The sequence below is a fragment of the Staurois parvus genome, unplaced genomic scaffold (assembly GCF_062004578.1).
Source record: "Staurois parvus isolate SC_StPar_1 unplaced genomic scaffold, SC_StPar_1.0 ptg000221l, whole genome shotgun sequence".
Lineage (NCBI taxonomy): Eukaryota > Metazoa > Chordata > Amphibia > Anura > Ranidae > Staurois > Staurois parvus.
Genome location: NW_028318017.1, coordinates 4273911 through 4290091, shown reverse-complemented (window position 1 = coordinate 4290091; position 16181 = coordinate 4273911). Strand labels below are relative to the sequence as shown.

General features: G+C 47.8%; 1 protein-coding gene across 1 annotated transcript in view; it reads right to left on the bottom strand.

Moving 5' to 3' along the window:
* Positions 1–16181, bottom strand: part of LOC149460830 (uncharacterized) — a 90047-nt gene that overhangs the window by 55967 nt on the left and 17899 nt on the right. The window contains 2 exon segments of the mRNA XM_089679264.1: positions 6876–9355; positions 9431–11141. Of these exon segments, the coding sequence (XP_089535390.1) occupies positions 6876–9355; positions 9431–11141 (4191 nt within the window).

Here is a 16181-nt window from a genome sequence, read left to right as displayed (position 1 = left end):
TCGGGGTGACAGAACAGGGGAGTGAGAAAGAGAGAGGGGGGATAAGAAAGAGATGGGTAAGAGAAGAGGGATGAGAGAGAAGGACAATGAGAGAGAGGGGGGAGAGTGAGGGGGATGGGAGAGAGAGGTGTAGTGAGAGAGGGGGGAGTGAGAAAGAGAGAAGGAGGAGTGAGAAAGAGCGAGGGGTGTGAGAAAAAGGAGAGAGAGGGGGTGGCAGAGAGGGGTAGTGAGAAAGAGAGAGGGGGGATGAGGGAGAGGGGGTGGGAGAGACAGGTGGGGTGAGAGGGGGAGTGATAAAGAGAGAGCTAGAAGGGGTGAGAGGGGGGTGTGAGATACAAAAGGAAGGAGAGAGAGAGAGAAAGGGGTGTTGGGGTGACAGAAAGGGGTAGTGAGAAAGAGAGAGGGGGGTGAAAAAGAGGGGGGTGAGAGAGGGGTGATAGAGAGGGGGGCTAAGAGAGAGGGAGTGGGGTGAGAGAGGGGGATGGGAGAGAGATGGGAAAGAGAGGTGGGGTGAGAGAGAGGGGGAGTGAGAAACAGAGAAGGGGGAGTGAGAAAGAGAGAGCTAGAAGGGGTGAGAGGGGGTGTGAGAGATACAAAAGGAAGGAAAGAGAGAGAAAGGGGTGTTGGGGTGACAGAAAGGAGTAGTGAGAAAGAGAGAGGGGGGATGAAAAAGAGAGGGGTGAGAGAAGGGGGTGATAGAGAGGGGGGCTAAGAGAGAGGGAGTGGGGTGAGAGAGGGGATGGGAGAGAGATGGGAAAGAGAGGTGGGGTGAGAAACAGAGAAGGGGGGGGTGAGAGGGAGAAGGGGTGAGAGAGTGAGAAGGGATGAGAGAGAGAGGGGGATGACAGAGAGGGAGTGGGGTGGGTGAGAGAGGGTGAGGGAGAGAGGGAGGTGGGAGACAGAAAGGGGGGTGAGAGACCCCTAGCCCTGCCCCTGTCTGCAGTCCCTAATGTATGTGGGTAGGTGAGTGTGATACCTAGTACTTACCTCCTACCCAACCTCATCCTCTGTACAGGACCCCTTGTCAGCATGTCCTCCAGTTGGTGTCAGAGCTGGGAGCGGAGAGGAGGTTGAATAAGGAGTCCAGTCTTTGGGAGGTGCTGGGGATGCTGCGCCTGCTGCTGCTCGCCTCAAGCAGGGAGGTAGTGAAGGTCTTCTCCCTCCTGGGCTTTTGGTCCTAGTCACTCTTGTGCTGCTAGCCTTCCCCGTGGCCTCTGTCTCCGGGGCCCACCTGATTGCCTTGTGGAGCAAGTCGCTATCGTCCTGCCTGCACCCTGAGAAAGCCGCTGTCGGCACCAGATTAAGCCGCCCTGCTTCCTGCCACCATCGGACTCTCCAGGACAAGGGGCTCAAGGAGCAGCTGCCTTGGGCCCCACAATAATGACAAGGCCCAGGGCAGCTGCCCCTTTTGCTCCATGTTAAAGTCGGCCCTGGCTCCAACAGTGCAAATCCAATAAAACATTTATTGAGAAGAAGGTAAAAAATTCACTGAAACATCTTGAACAGTACAGTGGGGATCGAAAGTTTGGGCACCCCAGCTAAAAATTTGTATTAATGTGCATAAAGAAGCCAAGGAAAGATGGAAAAATCTCCAAAAGGCATCAAATTACAGATTAGACATTCTTATAATATGTCAACAAAAGTTAGATTTTATTTCCATCATTTACACTTTCAAAATAACAGAAAACAAAAAAATGGCGTCTGCAAAAGTTTGGGCACCCTGCAGAGTTAATATCTTGTACTGCCCCCTTTGGCAAGTATCACAGCTTGTAAACACTTTTTGTAGCCAGCCAAGAGTCTTTCAATTCTTGTTTGAGGTATCTTTGCCCATTCTTCCTTACAAAAGTCTTCCAGTTCTTTGAGATTTCTGGGCTGTCTGTCACGCACTGCTCTTTTAAGGTCTATCCATAGATTTTCAATTATGTTGAGGTCAGGAGATTGTGAAGGCCATGGCAAAACCTTCAGTTTACGCCTCTTGATGTAATCCCCCGTGGATTTCGAGGTGTGTTTAGGATCATTATCCATTTGTAGAAGCCATCCTCTCTTTAACTTCAGCTTTTTCACAGATGGCATCAAGTTACCATCCAAAATTTGCTGAAATTTTATTGAATCCATTTTTCCTTCTACTCGTGAGATGTTCCCTGTGCCACTGGCTGCAACACAACCCCAAAGCATGATTGATCCAACCCCATGCTTAACAGTTGGACAGAGGTTCTTTTCATTAAATTCTGTGCCCCTTCTTCTCCAAACGTACCTTTGCTCATTCCGGCCAAAAAGTTCAATTTTAACCTCATCGGTCCACAGAACTTGTTTCCAAAATGCATCAGGCTTGTCTATATGTTCATTTGCAAAGTTCAAACGATGATTTTTGTGGTGAGGACGTAGAAGAGGTTTTCTTCTGATGACTCTTCCATGAAGACCATATTTGTAAAAGTATCTCTTTATAGTGGAATAGTGTACCACAACTCCAGTGTCTGCCAGATCTTTCTGGAGGGATCGTGCAGTCAAACGTGGGTTTTGAATTGTTTTTCTCACAATCCTGCGAGCTGTTCTGTCTGATATTTTTCTTGGTCTTCCAGATCTTGCTTTAACTTCCACTGTTCCTGATGACTGCCATTTGTTAATTACATTCCGAACAGAGGATATTGACATCTGAAAACGCTTTACTATCTTCTTATAGCCTTCTCCAGCTTTGTGAGCGTCAACTATTTTCAGTTTCAGTTTTCTAGACAACTGCTTAGAAGAACCCATGGTGCTGATTGTTGGGGCAAGGTCAGATGAGTCTGGACATTTAAAACCTTTGAGATTGACATCACCTGGTCTTCCCAGACGATGATTGAGAACAATCCATGACACTGGCAGGTCTCAGCTTGGCAAAGGGGGCAGTGCATGCTATAAATTCTGCAGGGCGCCCAAACTTTTGCAGACGCCATTTTTTTTGTTTTCTGTTATTTTGAAAGTGTAAATGATGGAAATAAAATCTAACTTTTGTTGACATATTATAAGAATGTCTAATCTGTAATTTGATGCCTTTTGGAGATTTTTCCATCTTTCCTTGGCTTCTTTATGCACATTAATACAAATTGTTAGCTGGGGTGCCCAAACTTTCGATCCCCACTGTACCTTTAGCTCCTAACGTCCCGTTTAAAATGGCCCGTACATTAAAAAATTTGTATTGCACCTAGCAAATGTGGGAAACCTATTAGGAGGAGCATGGATAGTAGACCTTTTTTCGACAATAGGTTCAGAATTTACATGTCAGTTTGTCCATCATGGCCAGTCAGTCTTTGAGGAATAGAACTGGGAGAGTCTATAATATTAGACAGTTCATAAATGGGTTAAATGAAGGAAATCCATACCTATATGTAATCTTTGTGTTCTGTCCTCGCTACACGTTTCCCTGTGTGTAACTCTCCTATATCTGTTTTATTAACAAAACGGGCTGGGTGAAACTATTAAAAAGAAAAAGAAATGACAAATACATACAATCAATGTAAGAACATACAGAAAACACAATGAATAGTTATACAATAGATGGCGATACGAGATTCTCTCAAGCGATGCTGCCTTTAGGGAATGCAAAATGATGCTTGTTTTAGTCCAAGAGGTGCTCTGATAGCTGGCTCCTTCTCTCCCAATTTCTAAGATGGAGTCTGAGCTCCCAAGATGCATCTCTTTCCTTTCCTCTCAGAATTATGGGAATTTGTATTAAGTCTTATCTAAACAGTCTCTAGTTTCTGTAAAACAGATTATTTATTACCCACGCCACCTAGCAGTCAAATTTGATATTGCAGGCAAGACAGGCATAATATATTCCCCTGCTGGAGGCAGAACACTTTGGTCTGTTTTTTTTTTTTTTTTTTTGGGGGGGGGGGGCATTTTTATTTATTATTTTTGTATAAAGTCTTTATGTGCAATATAATTCATACAACCAGAAAATATGTTTAAGGCAGCTTTAAAAGTCAATTGTTTTGCTCATTCATTTTATACATTTATATTGTCCTTTTAATGAAATAGCAGCCAGTTCACAATGGGTTAACAATAGTGGGTGGGTCCTGGTTGATCCAATTCCAGGTCTCGTATTCTAACTTCCCAGGCTGGTTATTGTCACATGACCTGATGAAGGGGTTAACTAGAGTTGCCACATGTCCGGTATTCACCCGGAAAAGTCCAGGTTTTGATTCATATGTCCAGGTTTTGGTCTGCCTGAAAATCAGACATATTATTCAGACCGGACTGTGGCTCCCTAATATAGCTGGAGAGAGGATCAGGTGTTCTCCTCCCTCCAGCCTGCAGGCAGCGATAGAGAGCCAGTACTGAGACTGAGAGCTCACCTCGGTCTCAGCGTGGGACTGATAAACTATGGAGAGTTTGTCCTCCTAACTCTCTCTTCTTACTTATCACATGACTGAAGACAGGGAGGAGGAGCTGCCTTCTTTGCAGAGTGATCTGTGAGCACAGAGGGAAAGGGGGGGACAGCTCTAATGTGTGAGAGGGATACCTGGGGATGGGACACCTGATCTAAGGAGGAACTGTTATATGTGCAGGAACACTGATGGGGACAACAAATGTAAGGAGGCACTCTACCAGGGACACCTGATGGAAGGGGAGACTCTGATGGGTACACCTGATGGAAGGGGGACTCTGATGGGTACACCAGATGGAAGGGGGCACTCTGATGGGGACATCAGTTGTAAGGGGGCACTCTGATGGGGACACCAGATGGAAGGGGGCACTCTGATGGGGACACCAGATGGAAGGGGGCACTCTGATGGGGACACCAGATGGAAGGGAGCACTCTGATGGGGACACCAGATGGAAGGGGGCACTCTGATGGGGACACCAGATGGAAGGGGGCACTCTGATGGGGACACCAGATGGAAGGGGGCACTCTGATGGGGACACCAGATGGAAGGGGGCACTCTGATGGGGACATCAGATGGAAGGGGGGACCCTGATGGGGACATCAAATTTAAGGAGGCACTCTGAAGGGAACTCTGGATGTAAGGGGGCACTCTGATGGGGACACCAGATGTAAGGGTGCACTCTGATTGGAACACCAGATGTAAGGGGGCACTCTGATGGGGACACCAGATGTAAGGGGGCACTCTGATGGGGACACCTGATGTAGGGAGGTACTCTGAAGGGGACACCAGATGTAAGGGGGACTCTGATGGGGACATCTGATGTAGGGAGGTACTCTGATAGGGATTCCTGATGTAAGGAGGCACCCTGATGGGGACACCTAATATAAGGGGGTACTCTAATGGGGACACCAGATGTAAGGGGGCACTCTGATGGGGACACCAGATGTAAGGGGGCACTCTGATGGGGACACCAGATGTAAAGGGGCACTCTGATGGGAACACCAGATGTAAGGGGGCACTCTGATGGGGACACCTGATGTAGGGAGGTACTCTGATGGGTTTTCCTGATGTAAGGAGGCACCCTGATGGGGACACCTAATATAAGGGGGTACTCTAATGGGGACACCTGATGTAAGGAGAGTCTCTGATGGGAACACCTGATGTAAGGGGGCACTCTGATGGGGACACCAGATGTAAGGGGCACTCTGAAGGGGACACCAGATATAAGGGGGCACTCTGAAGGGGACACCAGATATAAGGGGGCACTCTGAAGGGGACACCAGATATAAGGGGGCACTCTGAAGGGGACACCAGATATAAGGGGGCACTCTGAAGGGGACACCAGATGTAAGGGGGACTCTGATGGGGACACCTAATATAAGGGGGTACTCTAATGGGGACCCCTGATGTAAGGAGAGTCTCTGATGGGAACACCTGATGTAAGGGGGCACTCTGATGGGGACACCAGATGTAAGGGGCACTCTGAAGGGGACACCAGATATAAGGGGGCACTCTGAAGGGGACACCAGATGTAAGGAGGCACTGATGGGGACACACAATGTAAGGAGAGACTCTAATGGGGACACCTGATGTAAGGGGGCACTGATGGGGACACACAATGTAAGGAGAGTCTCTAATGGGGACACCTGATGTAAGGGGGAACTCAAATGGGAACAACTGATGTAAGGGGCCACTGATGGGGACACATGATGTAAGGGGGAATCTAATGGGGACACCTGATGTAAGGAGGCACTGATAGGGACACATGATGTAAGGAGAGACTCTAATGGGGACACCTGGTGTAATGAGAGACTCTAATGGGGACACTGTTAGGAATTCCCTCTTTCCTGGAATCCTTATATTCTTATTTCTTATATGCCGCGCGGCGTCTGGGTGTGGCACGGGCTCGATCGATCGGGCAATCAAAGTAACCAGGCACACAGGTCGGATACAGGAAGATTGCAAAGTTTATTACGTACATTACAGTTTATAAAGGCAAAAACCACAAACCCAAATCATCCAATAGTAAAAACAGAACCCCATAAGCATCCAATAGTAAATCGGACCTCACTTATCCAATAGCAAAGCGTACCTGTTATTTTTCTACCTAGATACCGGAAAATGTTCACCTTAACTTGCTCTGTTAAACTGTTAACCTCAGTCAGTACATCTTGCCATTTTGGCTGTGTGCCTAGACTTCTTATCTGCACATTTATCTACGTGCTATGATGTTTTTGCAGATTTTGCAGACACCTGCAGTCTAGGCGTTCTTTCCTGTTGCTTTGCGGTCGTATGTGTGATATACAGACACATATCAAAACTTTCCATAGCTCAAACACTGAATACTGAAATACTGAATATTTCAGCTATACTCGTAATGTCGTGTGTTTCAAAATGTTGTTTATAATGCTTTAGGACATATGGGAGTCCCAAATGTCCCGGGCCATGTATGTAGGAGAGTAGAAGGGGCGCTGAGGTTGCTGGGATGCCCATCCTGCCTTCCTTTACCCATATACCTTTCTCCGTTTTTACAAAATCATTGTCTCTCCAATGTTTCTTGTCTGTCTCTGTGGAGAGTTGTTGCATGATACGTACCACTGTGTCAAAGTCGGGTGATGTGAAATCTTGCATAAACAATGTCATGTTGTGTGTGGGAGTGGAGGACGCGGCTGCTTCCTTTGCTGCTCTGTCTGCTAAATTGTTACCTCTGGCTAACGGATCACGTTTAGTGGAATGTCCTGGTACTTTTATTACACTAACTGCCTCAGGCAGCTGAAGAGAAGAGATTAGATCATCAATTAATGTTTGGTTCTGTATAGGTTTACCATCTGCTGCTCGGTAACCCCTGTTTTTCCAGATTACGCCATAATCATGCACCACCCCAAATGCATATCTGCTGTCAGTGTAAATGTTCACTCTTTGGTCAGCAAAAAGTCGACAGGCTCGTGTTAATGCAACCAACTCAGCTTGCTGGGCTGAATTGGCATGAAGCGGTTTAGCTTCAATGATTATGTCCGGCAGCACTACTACAGCATAACCCGTTTGGTAGGTATGATCATCGGGTCTGACACAGCTGCCATCTACGAAAACATCTATACTGCCCAATTGGGGTATGTCCTTCAGATCATCTCTGGGTGAAGTATTTTCTACCACCATTTCCTTACAGTCATGAAGGGGGGGTATAGTCACCACTTCTCCTCCCGTCTCACCCAAATTCAGCAGCATGTGTAGCAGCCTAAGCACCGGAGCCGTTTCCGGACAAGTCTTAATCTGCAAATTAGCAGTGCTGAGTAAGATCACTTCATACCCACTCAGTCTCTGTGCTGTCATGTGCTGTGTCGTCATATTGTGCAATAGCGCTGCTATTGAATGTGTGGTGTATAACACAGTCGGAGATCCCTGTGTCAGTTTACTTGCATCCTTTACAGCCATCGCACATGCAGCCATCGCTTGCAGGCAATGAGGCATGCCCAAAACCACACAAGGCAACTTCTTCGAAAGGTAAGCCACTGGTCTATTTTTCCCTCCGTGTTCCTGTGTGAGTACGGCTGCAAATGCGTCCGCTGACACTACACTGTAAAGCTGAAACTCTTTCTCATAGTCCGGCAGTGCTAAGGCTGGGGCATCGGTCAGAGACCTGATCAGTCTACCAAAAGCTTCCTTCCTCACCAGGGTCCACTCTATCTGTTGTGGGGCCTCTTGTTTTGTTGTTTCCCGGAGGATCGCATCATAGTGGGAACAGTCAGGGATCCACTGCCTGCAATACACTATTGACCCAAGGAAGGACATCATCGCAGCCTTAGTTGTTGGTAGTGTGAGGGACATTAGGGCTTTTACCCTGGCTGGGGAGACGCACCTTTCTCCTCCTGAAATCAGGCAACCCAGGTATTCCACCTGTTCCTGTACCCATTGTATCTTCTTTCTTGAGGCCAAATGGCCCTTTCCGGCTAGGTAATCTAGCAAGTGTCTTGAGTCTACCTCACAGTCTTCGCGGTGTTCATGGCTGACCATTAGGTCGTCTGCGTATTGGAGTAAGGTGGATCCCCTCTTTGGCTCCCAACTGTCTAAAGATGCTTTCAATACCATTGAGAAAGCAGCAGGACTATCCCCATAACCTTGAGGTAGACGAGACCAGGTCAACTGACCACCGTCCCATTGGAAAGCAAACATGTTCTGGGCATTTACTTCAACCGGAATGCTAAAGAAAGCATTGGACAGGTCTATTACAGTGTAGAATCGCGAGCTACTGGGAATAGCCCCAAAAATTGCCGTAATATCTGCTACCAATGGAGGTAGGGGAATAATTGTCTTGTTTACCTTTCTGAGATCCTGGACTAGCCTCCATGAACCATCTGCTTTCCTTATTGGATTAATAGGTGTGTTCCAGGGACTTATTGTCGGTCTGAGAACACCCATTGTCAGGTAAATTTGTATGGCTGGTCTTATACCCTCTATCTTTTCTTCAGACAGGGGATACTGTTTTTGATAACAAGGGACCGCGTCCTGTTTTAGGTTTGGCTTGTAAGGGGTGCAATTAACAAAGCCTACTGCAGTTTTGTCCTCCGCCCAAATCGGGTGGGAGGTCAGGTCATCTGGTAGAAGCATGTACAGTCCTATATGGTCCCGCCTCTTTGGATTAGTCAGTTCACACATCTTAGACTTAGCTGTCAATCTTCCTTGATTGTCAAATGTTATGCTGATCATGAGTTCGGACATTAACTCTCTACCCATCAACGCAACTGGGCACATGGGCAGGACGGCAAAGGTCAATTTAGCAATGAGTATGTTATCTGGGGTACGAACCTCCAGTGGAGGGGTCACTTTGTGTGTCACATCTGTTCCATTTATTCCCATAGAACACCCTTCAGTGCATTTGTCCGTAATAAACCGGCGGTCATTCAAACAACTAGTAGAAGCTCCCGTGTCCAGTAGGAAGACCACCTTTATGTGGTCAACCTTTAAAACCACTTGTGGTAACACCTGCCAATCTATCGGAACAAAATGCATGACCAAAGGGGGAACATGTCCTGGGCAGCCCTAGTAAGACATGCGATGTGGCTGACCACCACGTGGTGGGGGTGGCCCTTGCTGTTGCCCTTGCCAATCCATGGTTATTAAGTCTTGGGCTGGCTGTTGCGGCTGTTGGTTCATATTGACCCTCATGTGGCCCCCTCCTTGTCCCCTTGGTCCTCTGTAATTTCCTCTTCCTCTGCCTCTGAAGTGATTGGATCCCCTTCTTAAGGGACATTCTAACTTCCAATGTTCTTTGCTCCCACATATGAAACAACCCGGGTCCTGGGGGCTCCCATACTCTCCATTCTGATGATAAGCAACTTGGTTATACTGTGGTGAATAGTATTTCTGATTATATCCGCCCTGCCTATTCCCGGGTCTACTGTATTCCTGTGATCCTCTATCAGCCTGTCCTTGGTACATCATAACATTACGGTCAGAGTCAGCATTATACAGGCTAGAAACCGACTCATCTTTTCCTTCCAACATTGGAAAAACCCCTCCTTTTGTATTAAACACTCCTGAAGAAGCCCTTTTTGCTACATCCTCCAGAAACATGTCTGGGGTCATGGTAGCCCACCCTGGACTCACCAATTTGATTAGTTGCACCGTTTTGGGATCCCCGTTGGACATACAAGTGGACACAAATAGTTCAGGGGAGTTAATACCTGTGGCCACATATAATTTGTGCAACCGTTTTATAAAGGTATAAAAATCTTCTCTGGGTTCTTGTTTGCATGCTAACATAGTATGTATTGTGGTGTCCCCTTTGTATGTCTTTTGCCAGTAAATGCCCACTAATTCCCAGAATTTATCCCATGCAGCTGTCTTGTCCTTGGTTTCGGCTTCTACTGTGTCATTATATAGATCTTCAAGTTTCATATCACGTTTTGAGTCTGGATCGATAGCTTGTATAATAACTACCGCATCCTCTAATGTCAGTCCTGATCCTGAAGTGTACCTATGAAGAAATGAAGCTGCTGCTTTTGGGTCTTTTCTGGGGTTAGGACACAGGGATTTAAGATCCTTTATCAGTCCTACTGGTAAGGGTACCTGTACTTTTGTGTCCCCTACCGTAATCAGTGGAAGTGTTATGTTTGCTTTTAGGTCTTTCTTTGGTTTCTGTTTGACTACTACAAGTTTGTCTTTTGCTGCTATCTGTTCTACTGTTTCATCCTCTGTATCCTGCCCATCGGACTGATCCGTGTCCTCCCCTGGGTCACCTTCCTCCTTAACTTCTTCCTCCACATCGGCTCTTTTCTCCTGTTTCTTGTGAGTCCCTCTTGCTGACTGGACTGCTTCCTTTCTCTCCCTTGCCCTTCTCTCTGATTCCTCTTTTCTCCTCTGTTGTGCCCTGGTTTTTCCTAAGCCTTCCTCATCTGCTTTCTTATCTACCTTCACTACTGTCCCCTCATCGGGTGATAGTTGCTCCTTTCTGATAGAGTCATCTAATGGTTTCTGGCGCTCGGCTTCCCTTTCTGCTATTTGTTTCCTCTCCCTCTCCTTCTTCTCTCTCCACCTTTGATACTCCTTCTCATCCTCCTTTCTCTGTCCGTCTTTCTCTACTGCTGTCCCGATAACCACTGCAGTTGTCAGTGAACCCAGATCCGGATAAATAGTCAACGGATCATTTATTTTAGGCTTCTCGTGGTCGGTCTCCTTCTCCTCTGCGTATAATACGTAGGGCGGGGGTGCAGTCGGAGCAGGTGGGGGTGGCAGGTCAGGTATGAGGACACTATTGTCATAGGCAGGGGGTACCGTCTTTTTCACATATATGTGGGAAGTCGGAGGGAATCTAGTTCTATATTCCCTCAGTGCCTTTTCCCATGTTTTAAAACATTTTATCATATAATTTTCATCCCAGACACCGGGGGGGTAATTATGTTTTGGATGTACCCCACAAATTTTCTTCACCTCCTCCCACTGTTGTTTTGAGCCTGGACCCGCCGGGGCCAAACAACTTATTTCAAGTTGGCTTGCTCTTTTCCTCACCAATTCCCAGAATGGGTCCACATAATATTCCCCACAGGTGCCTGCTATATACATGTAAGGACATGGTTTAGTCTGCTCACCTCCAGACTCATCCTTACTCAACTTATTTCCCATGTCTACTTAGAATACAATGTGATAAAAAATAAACAACTGATCAGATCCTTAATATACACAAAAAATATAGATAAGATAGATGAACAAGGAATTCAACAGTTCATTTGCATTAATCAATAACACAGGGTAATTATAGCTTCTATATACCATATATCGGTACAAATCATGAGCATGCAGATAATATGGACACCAGTAACAGTTACTGATGTAAGGAGGCACTGATGGGGACACCTGATGTAAGGAGAGACACTAATGGGGACACCTGATGTAATAAGAGACTCTAATGGGGACACTGATGGGGACACCTGATGTAATGAGAGACTCTAATGGGGACACCTGATGTAAGGAGGCACGGATAAGGACACATGATGTAAGGAGAGACTCTAATGGGGACACCTGATGTAAGGAGGCACTGATAGGGACACATGATGTAAGGAGAGACTCTAATGGGGACACCTGATGTAAGGAGGCACTGATATGGACACCCAATGTAAGGGGGACTCTGATGGGGACACCTAAAGTTTCTTTTACTTGAAATATGGATATGATTAGCCTACTTCTATGTTATATTTGGGAGCAATTCGGACCTTGGCTGGAAAAGAATATTTAGCAGCTAGGCCTCCTTGAATTGTAATTCATTACCCATGCACTAGGGGGATATTTTTGCGTTGCATTAAATCTTAATGGCACAACCACACACCTTGCTTTTGCGTTCATTCACCTGCAGCAACAAGTATGGTAACAAAATACCGTGCGTTTTGGTGCAGCACCATTTTTAAAAAGGTTTACAGGTTTTACATCTATTTGTACTACATTTTGTTTTTCATTTGTTTTGTATACTACAAAAAAAATGTGCCGCACACCACTAAAATGTTTGGGTTTGGCTTAAAGAAAGGGTGCCAACCCTAGGGTTAACCCTTGAAACGTAGTCATGGGAACCAGCTGTCGTTGTTAGATCATTTCAATTGTCTGCGATCCATGGCTGTAAGACTGCCCATATTCCTTCCCACAATTCCGTGTAACATCTCCCCTAGCCCTGTTGCTACATCTGGTGGAACAGCGATGCATCCTTTCCACCCTTCCAGTGGAATTCCACCAGCGCATGACATCACATCCGGTTTGACCATGCGTGTCACTTCTGATTTGCAGGTGTGTGTATACAGGGACCCCGGCGTCCACCGGAACCTCCTTTTATTATTAATATACAGGATTTATATAGCGCCAACAGTTTACGCAGCTTAAGGGAAGACAGTACAATTACAATACAAATGAATACAGGAGGGTTCAGAGGTCCCTGGTCCTCAGAGCTTACAATCTAAGAGGGAGGGTCGAGAGATACAAAAGGTAATAACTGTGGGGGATGGGCTGATGGACACAATACATGTACAGTTCTTAGGCGGGGATAGGCTAGGCCTCTCCGAAGAGATGAGTTTTCAGGGATTGTCTAAAAGTGGACAGAGATGGAGATAGTCGGACACATTGGGGGAGGGAGTTCCAGAGGATGGGAGCGGCTCTGAGAAATCCTGGAGGTGAGCATGGGAGGAGGTGACAAGGGAAATAGAGAGCAGGAGGTCTTGGGAGGAATGATTTGGTTGGTATTTAGAGACCCTGGTTAATGATGTAAGTAGGGGCTGAGTAGTGGATGGTTTTATAAGTTGTTGTATCTTGAATTTTATTTGTTGGGTGAATGGGAGCCAGTGGAGGGATTGGCAAAGAGGGTTGGAGGACACTAAGTCGAGGTCAGTGGAGGGATTGGCAAAGAGGGTTGGAGGACACTAAGTCGAGGTCAATAGAGGGATTGGCAACAAGGATGAAGGACATTGAGTGTAGGTCAGTGGAGGGATTGGCAAAGAGGGGTGGAGGACACTGGAGGTCAGTGGAGGGATTGGCAAAGAGGGGTGGAGGACACTGAGTGGAGGTCAGTGGAGGGATTGGTAAAGAGGGGTGGAGGACACTGAGTGGAGGTTAGTGGAGGGATTGGCAAAGAGGGGTGGAGGACACTGAGTGGAGGTCAGTGGATGTATTGGTAAAGAGGGGTGGAGGACACTGAGTGGAGGTCAGTGGATGTATTGGTAAAGAGGGGTGGAGGATACTGAGTGGAGGGATTGGCAAAGAGGGGTGGAGGACACTGAGTGGAGGTCACTGGAGGGACTGGCAAAGAGGGTTGGAGGACACTGAGTGGAGGTCAGTGGAGGGATTGGTAAAGAGGGGTGGAGGATACTGAGTGGAGGGATTGGCAAAGAGGGGTGGAGGACACTGAGTGGAGGTCAGTGGAGGGATTGGTAAAGAGGGGTGGAGGATACTGAGTGGAGGGATTGGCAAAGAGGGGTGGAGGACACTGAGTGGAGGTCACTGGAGGGACTGGCAAAGAGGGGTGGAGGACACTGAGTGGAGGTCAGTGGAGGGACTGGCAAAGAGGGTTGGAGGACACTGAATGGAGGTCAGTGGAGGGACTGGCAAAGAGGGGTGGAGGACACTACGATTGGTAAGGTGGATGAACCTAGCAGCAGTATTCATGATGGACTGGAGGGGGAATAGCCTATGCAAAGGTAAGCCAGTGAGGAGGTAGTTGCAGTAGTCATGGTGGGAGATGACCAGGAAGTGAGAAGCTTTGTGGTGTCATTGGTTAGGAAGGGGCGTATCTTGGAGATGTTGCAGAGGTTGAGGCGGCAAGCTTTGGACAGTGATTGGACGTGGGGCAGAAAGGATAGTTCAGAATCCAGGATTACACCTAGCACCCTGGTATGTGGGGACGGGTTGATAGTTGAACCGTTGATTTTGACAGAGAAGTCAGTAAAAGGGGCACATGGGGAGGAAATATTATAAGCTCAGTTTTTGATAGATTGATTTACAGGAAGTTGTGTGTCATCTAGATCAGTGGAGACGTGCTCTCTGGAGTGACCAATCACGCTTCTCTGGCAATCCGATGGACGTGTCTGGGTTTGGCGGTTGCCAGGAAAACTTCCCTGACTGCATTGAGCCAAATGTAAAGTTTGGTGGAGGGGGGATTATGGTGTGGGGTGGTTTTTCAGGGGTTGGGCTTGGACCCCTAGTTCCAGTGAAGGGAACTCTTAAGGCGTCAGCATACCAAGACATTTTGGACAATTTCATGCTCCCAACTTTGTGGGAAGAGTTTGGGGATGGCCCCTTCCTGTTCCAACATGACTGCACACCAGTGCACAAAGCATGGTCCATAAAGACATGGAGGAGCCAGTGTGGGGTGGAGGAACTTGACAGATCTGCACAGAGTCCTGACCTCAACCCCATAGAACACCTTTGGGATGAATTAGAGTGGAGACTGTGAGCCAGGCCTCCTCCCCCGACATCAGTACCTGACCTGACAAATGTGCTTCTGGAAGAATGGTCCAACCTTCCCATAGACACCCTCCTAAACCTTGTGGACGGCCTTCCTAGAAGAGTTGAAGCTGTTATAGCTGCAAAGGGCGGGGCCAACTCAATATTGAACCCTACGGACAAAGACTGGGATGCCATTAACGTTCATGTGCGTGGAAAGGCAGGCGGCTCAATACTTTTGGCAATATAGTGTACTCCCTTCAGACCCCTCAGTATTTTCCTCCGACACCAATGGTGGAACATATTCTTCATGGCCGGCTGGGGAATGTTTTCTTCCTCCTGACCAGCAATGTAAGGGGCTCTATGCTCCATACTCCTGACCCCGGCACTCCATCATTGTGTTGGCTGCATAGTGTAATGATTGCCCATTGGCTGCCTGTGCAGTGTAATCATTGCCCTTTGTAGGCAGTCGTGCCCTGGAGCGACTATGGCGCAAAACAAAATCCCAACAAGCCTTCACCCGCTACAAATCTGCCTTCCGCACCTACACCTCCTCCCTCCATGCAGCCAAACAAGCCTACTTCCTGACCCTCATCAAGGCCCTCTCCTCCAATCCTCGCCGACTCTTCTCCACCTTCAACTCTCTACTCTCGCCACTCCCACCTCCACCCAGCACCTCACTCACTGCCCTTGAGATTGCCAATCACTTCAAAAACAAGATTGACACAATTCGCAAAGACATCGCCGCAACTCACACGCCCTCTCAACCCGTCCCCTCTCACACAGCTACCCCCTCATCCCCCCTCCCCCTCGACATAACCCGCAGGGACTTCTTCGCTGCTCAAACTCCCTCCAACCCCGTTCCCCCTCACTCAGCTACCCCCTCATCACCCCTCTCCCACGGTCCCACCACTGCTCTGACCTCCTCTTCCACCCCACCCTACATTCCTCATACTGAAGCTCCCCCAACACTCTGCACCTTTGACCTTACTACCATCGAGGAAGTCTCCAAGATCCTCTCTGATGCCCGCCTCACCACCTGCCCCCTCGACCCTATCCCCTCACAACTCCTACGACCTCCCTCCCCCTCCATCCTACGCTCCCTCACCCACATCTTCAATCTCTCCCTCTCCTCAGGCACTTTCCCCTCCCCTCTGAAGCATGCACACATCACCCCCATACTTAAAAAGCCCTCCCTGGACCCCAGTGACCCGAACAACCTCAGACCCATCTCCCTGCTCCCATTTACATCCAAACTCCTCGAGCGTCTCGTCTACACCCGCCTAAGCTCTCACCTCAACAACAACAACCTCCTCAATCCCCTACAGTCCGGCTTCCGTCCCCTACACTCCACCGAAACTGCCTTACTCAAACTCTCCAACGACCTGCTAACAGCCAAAG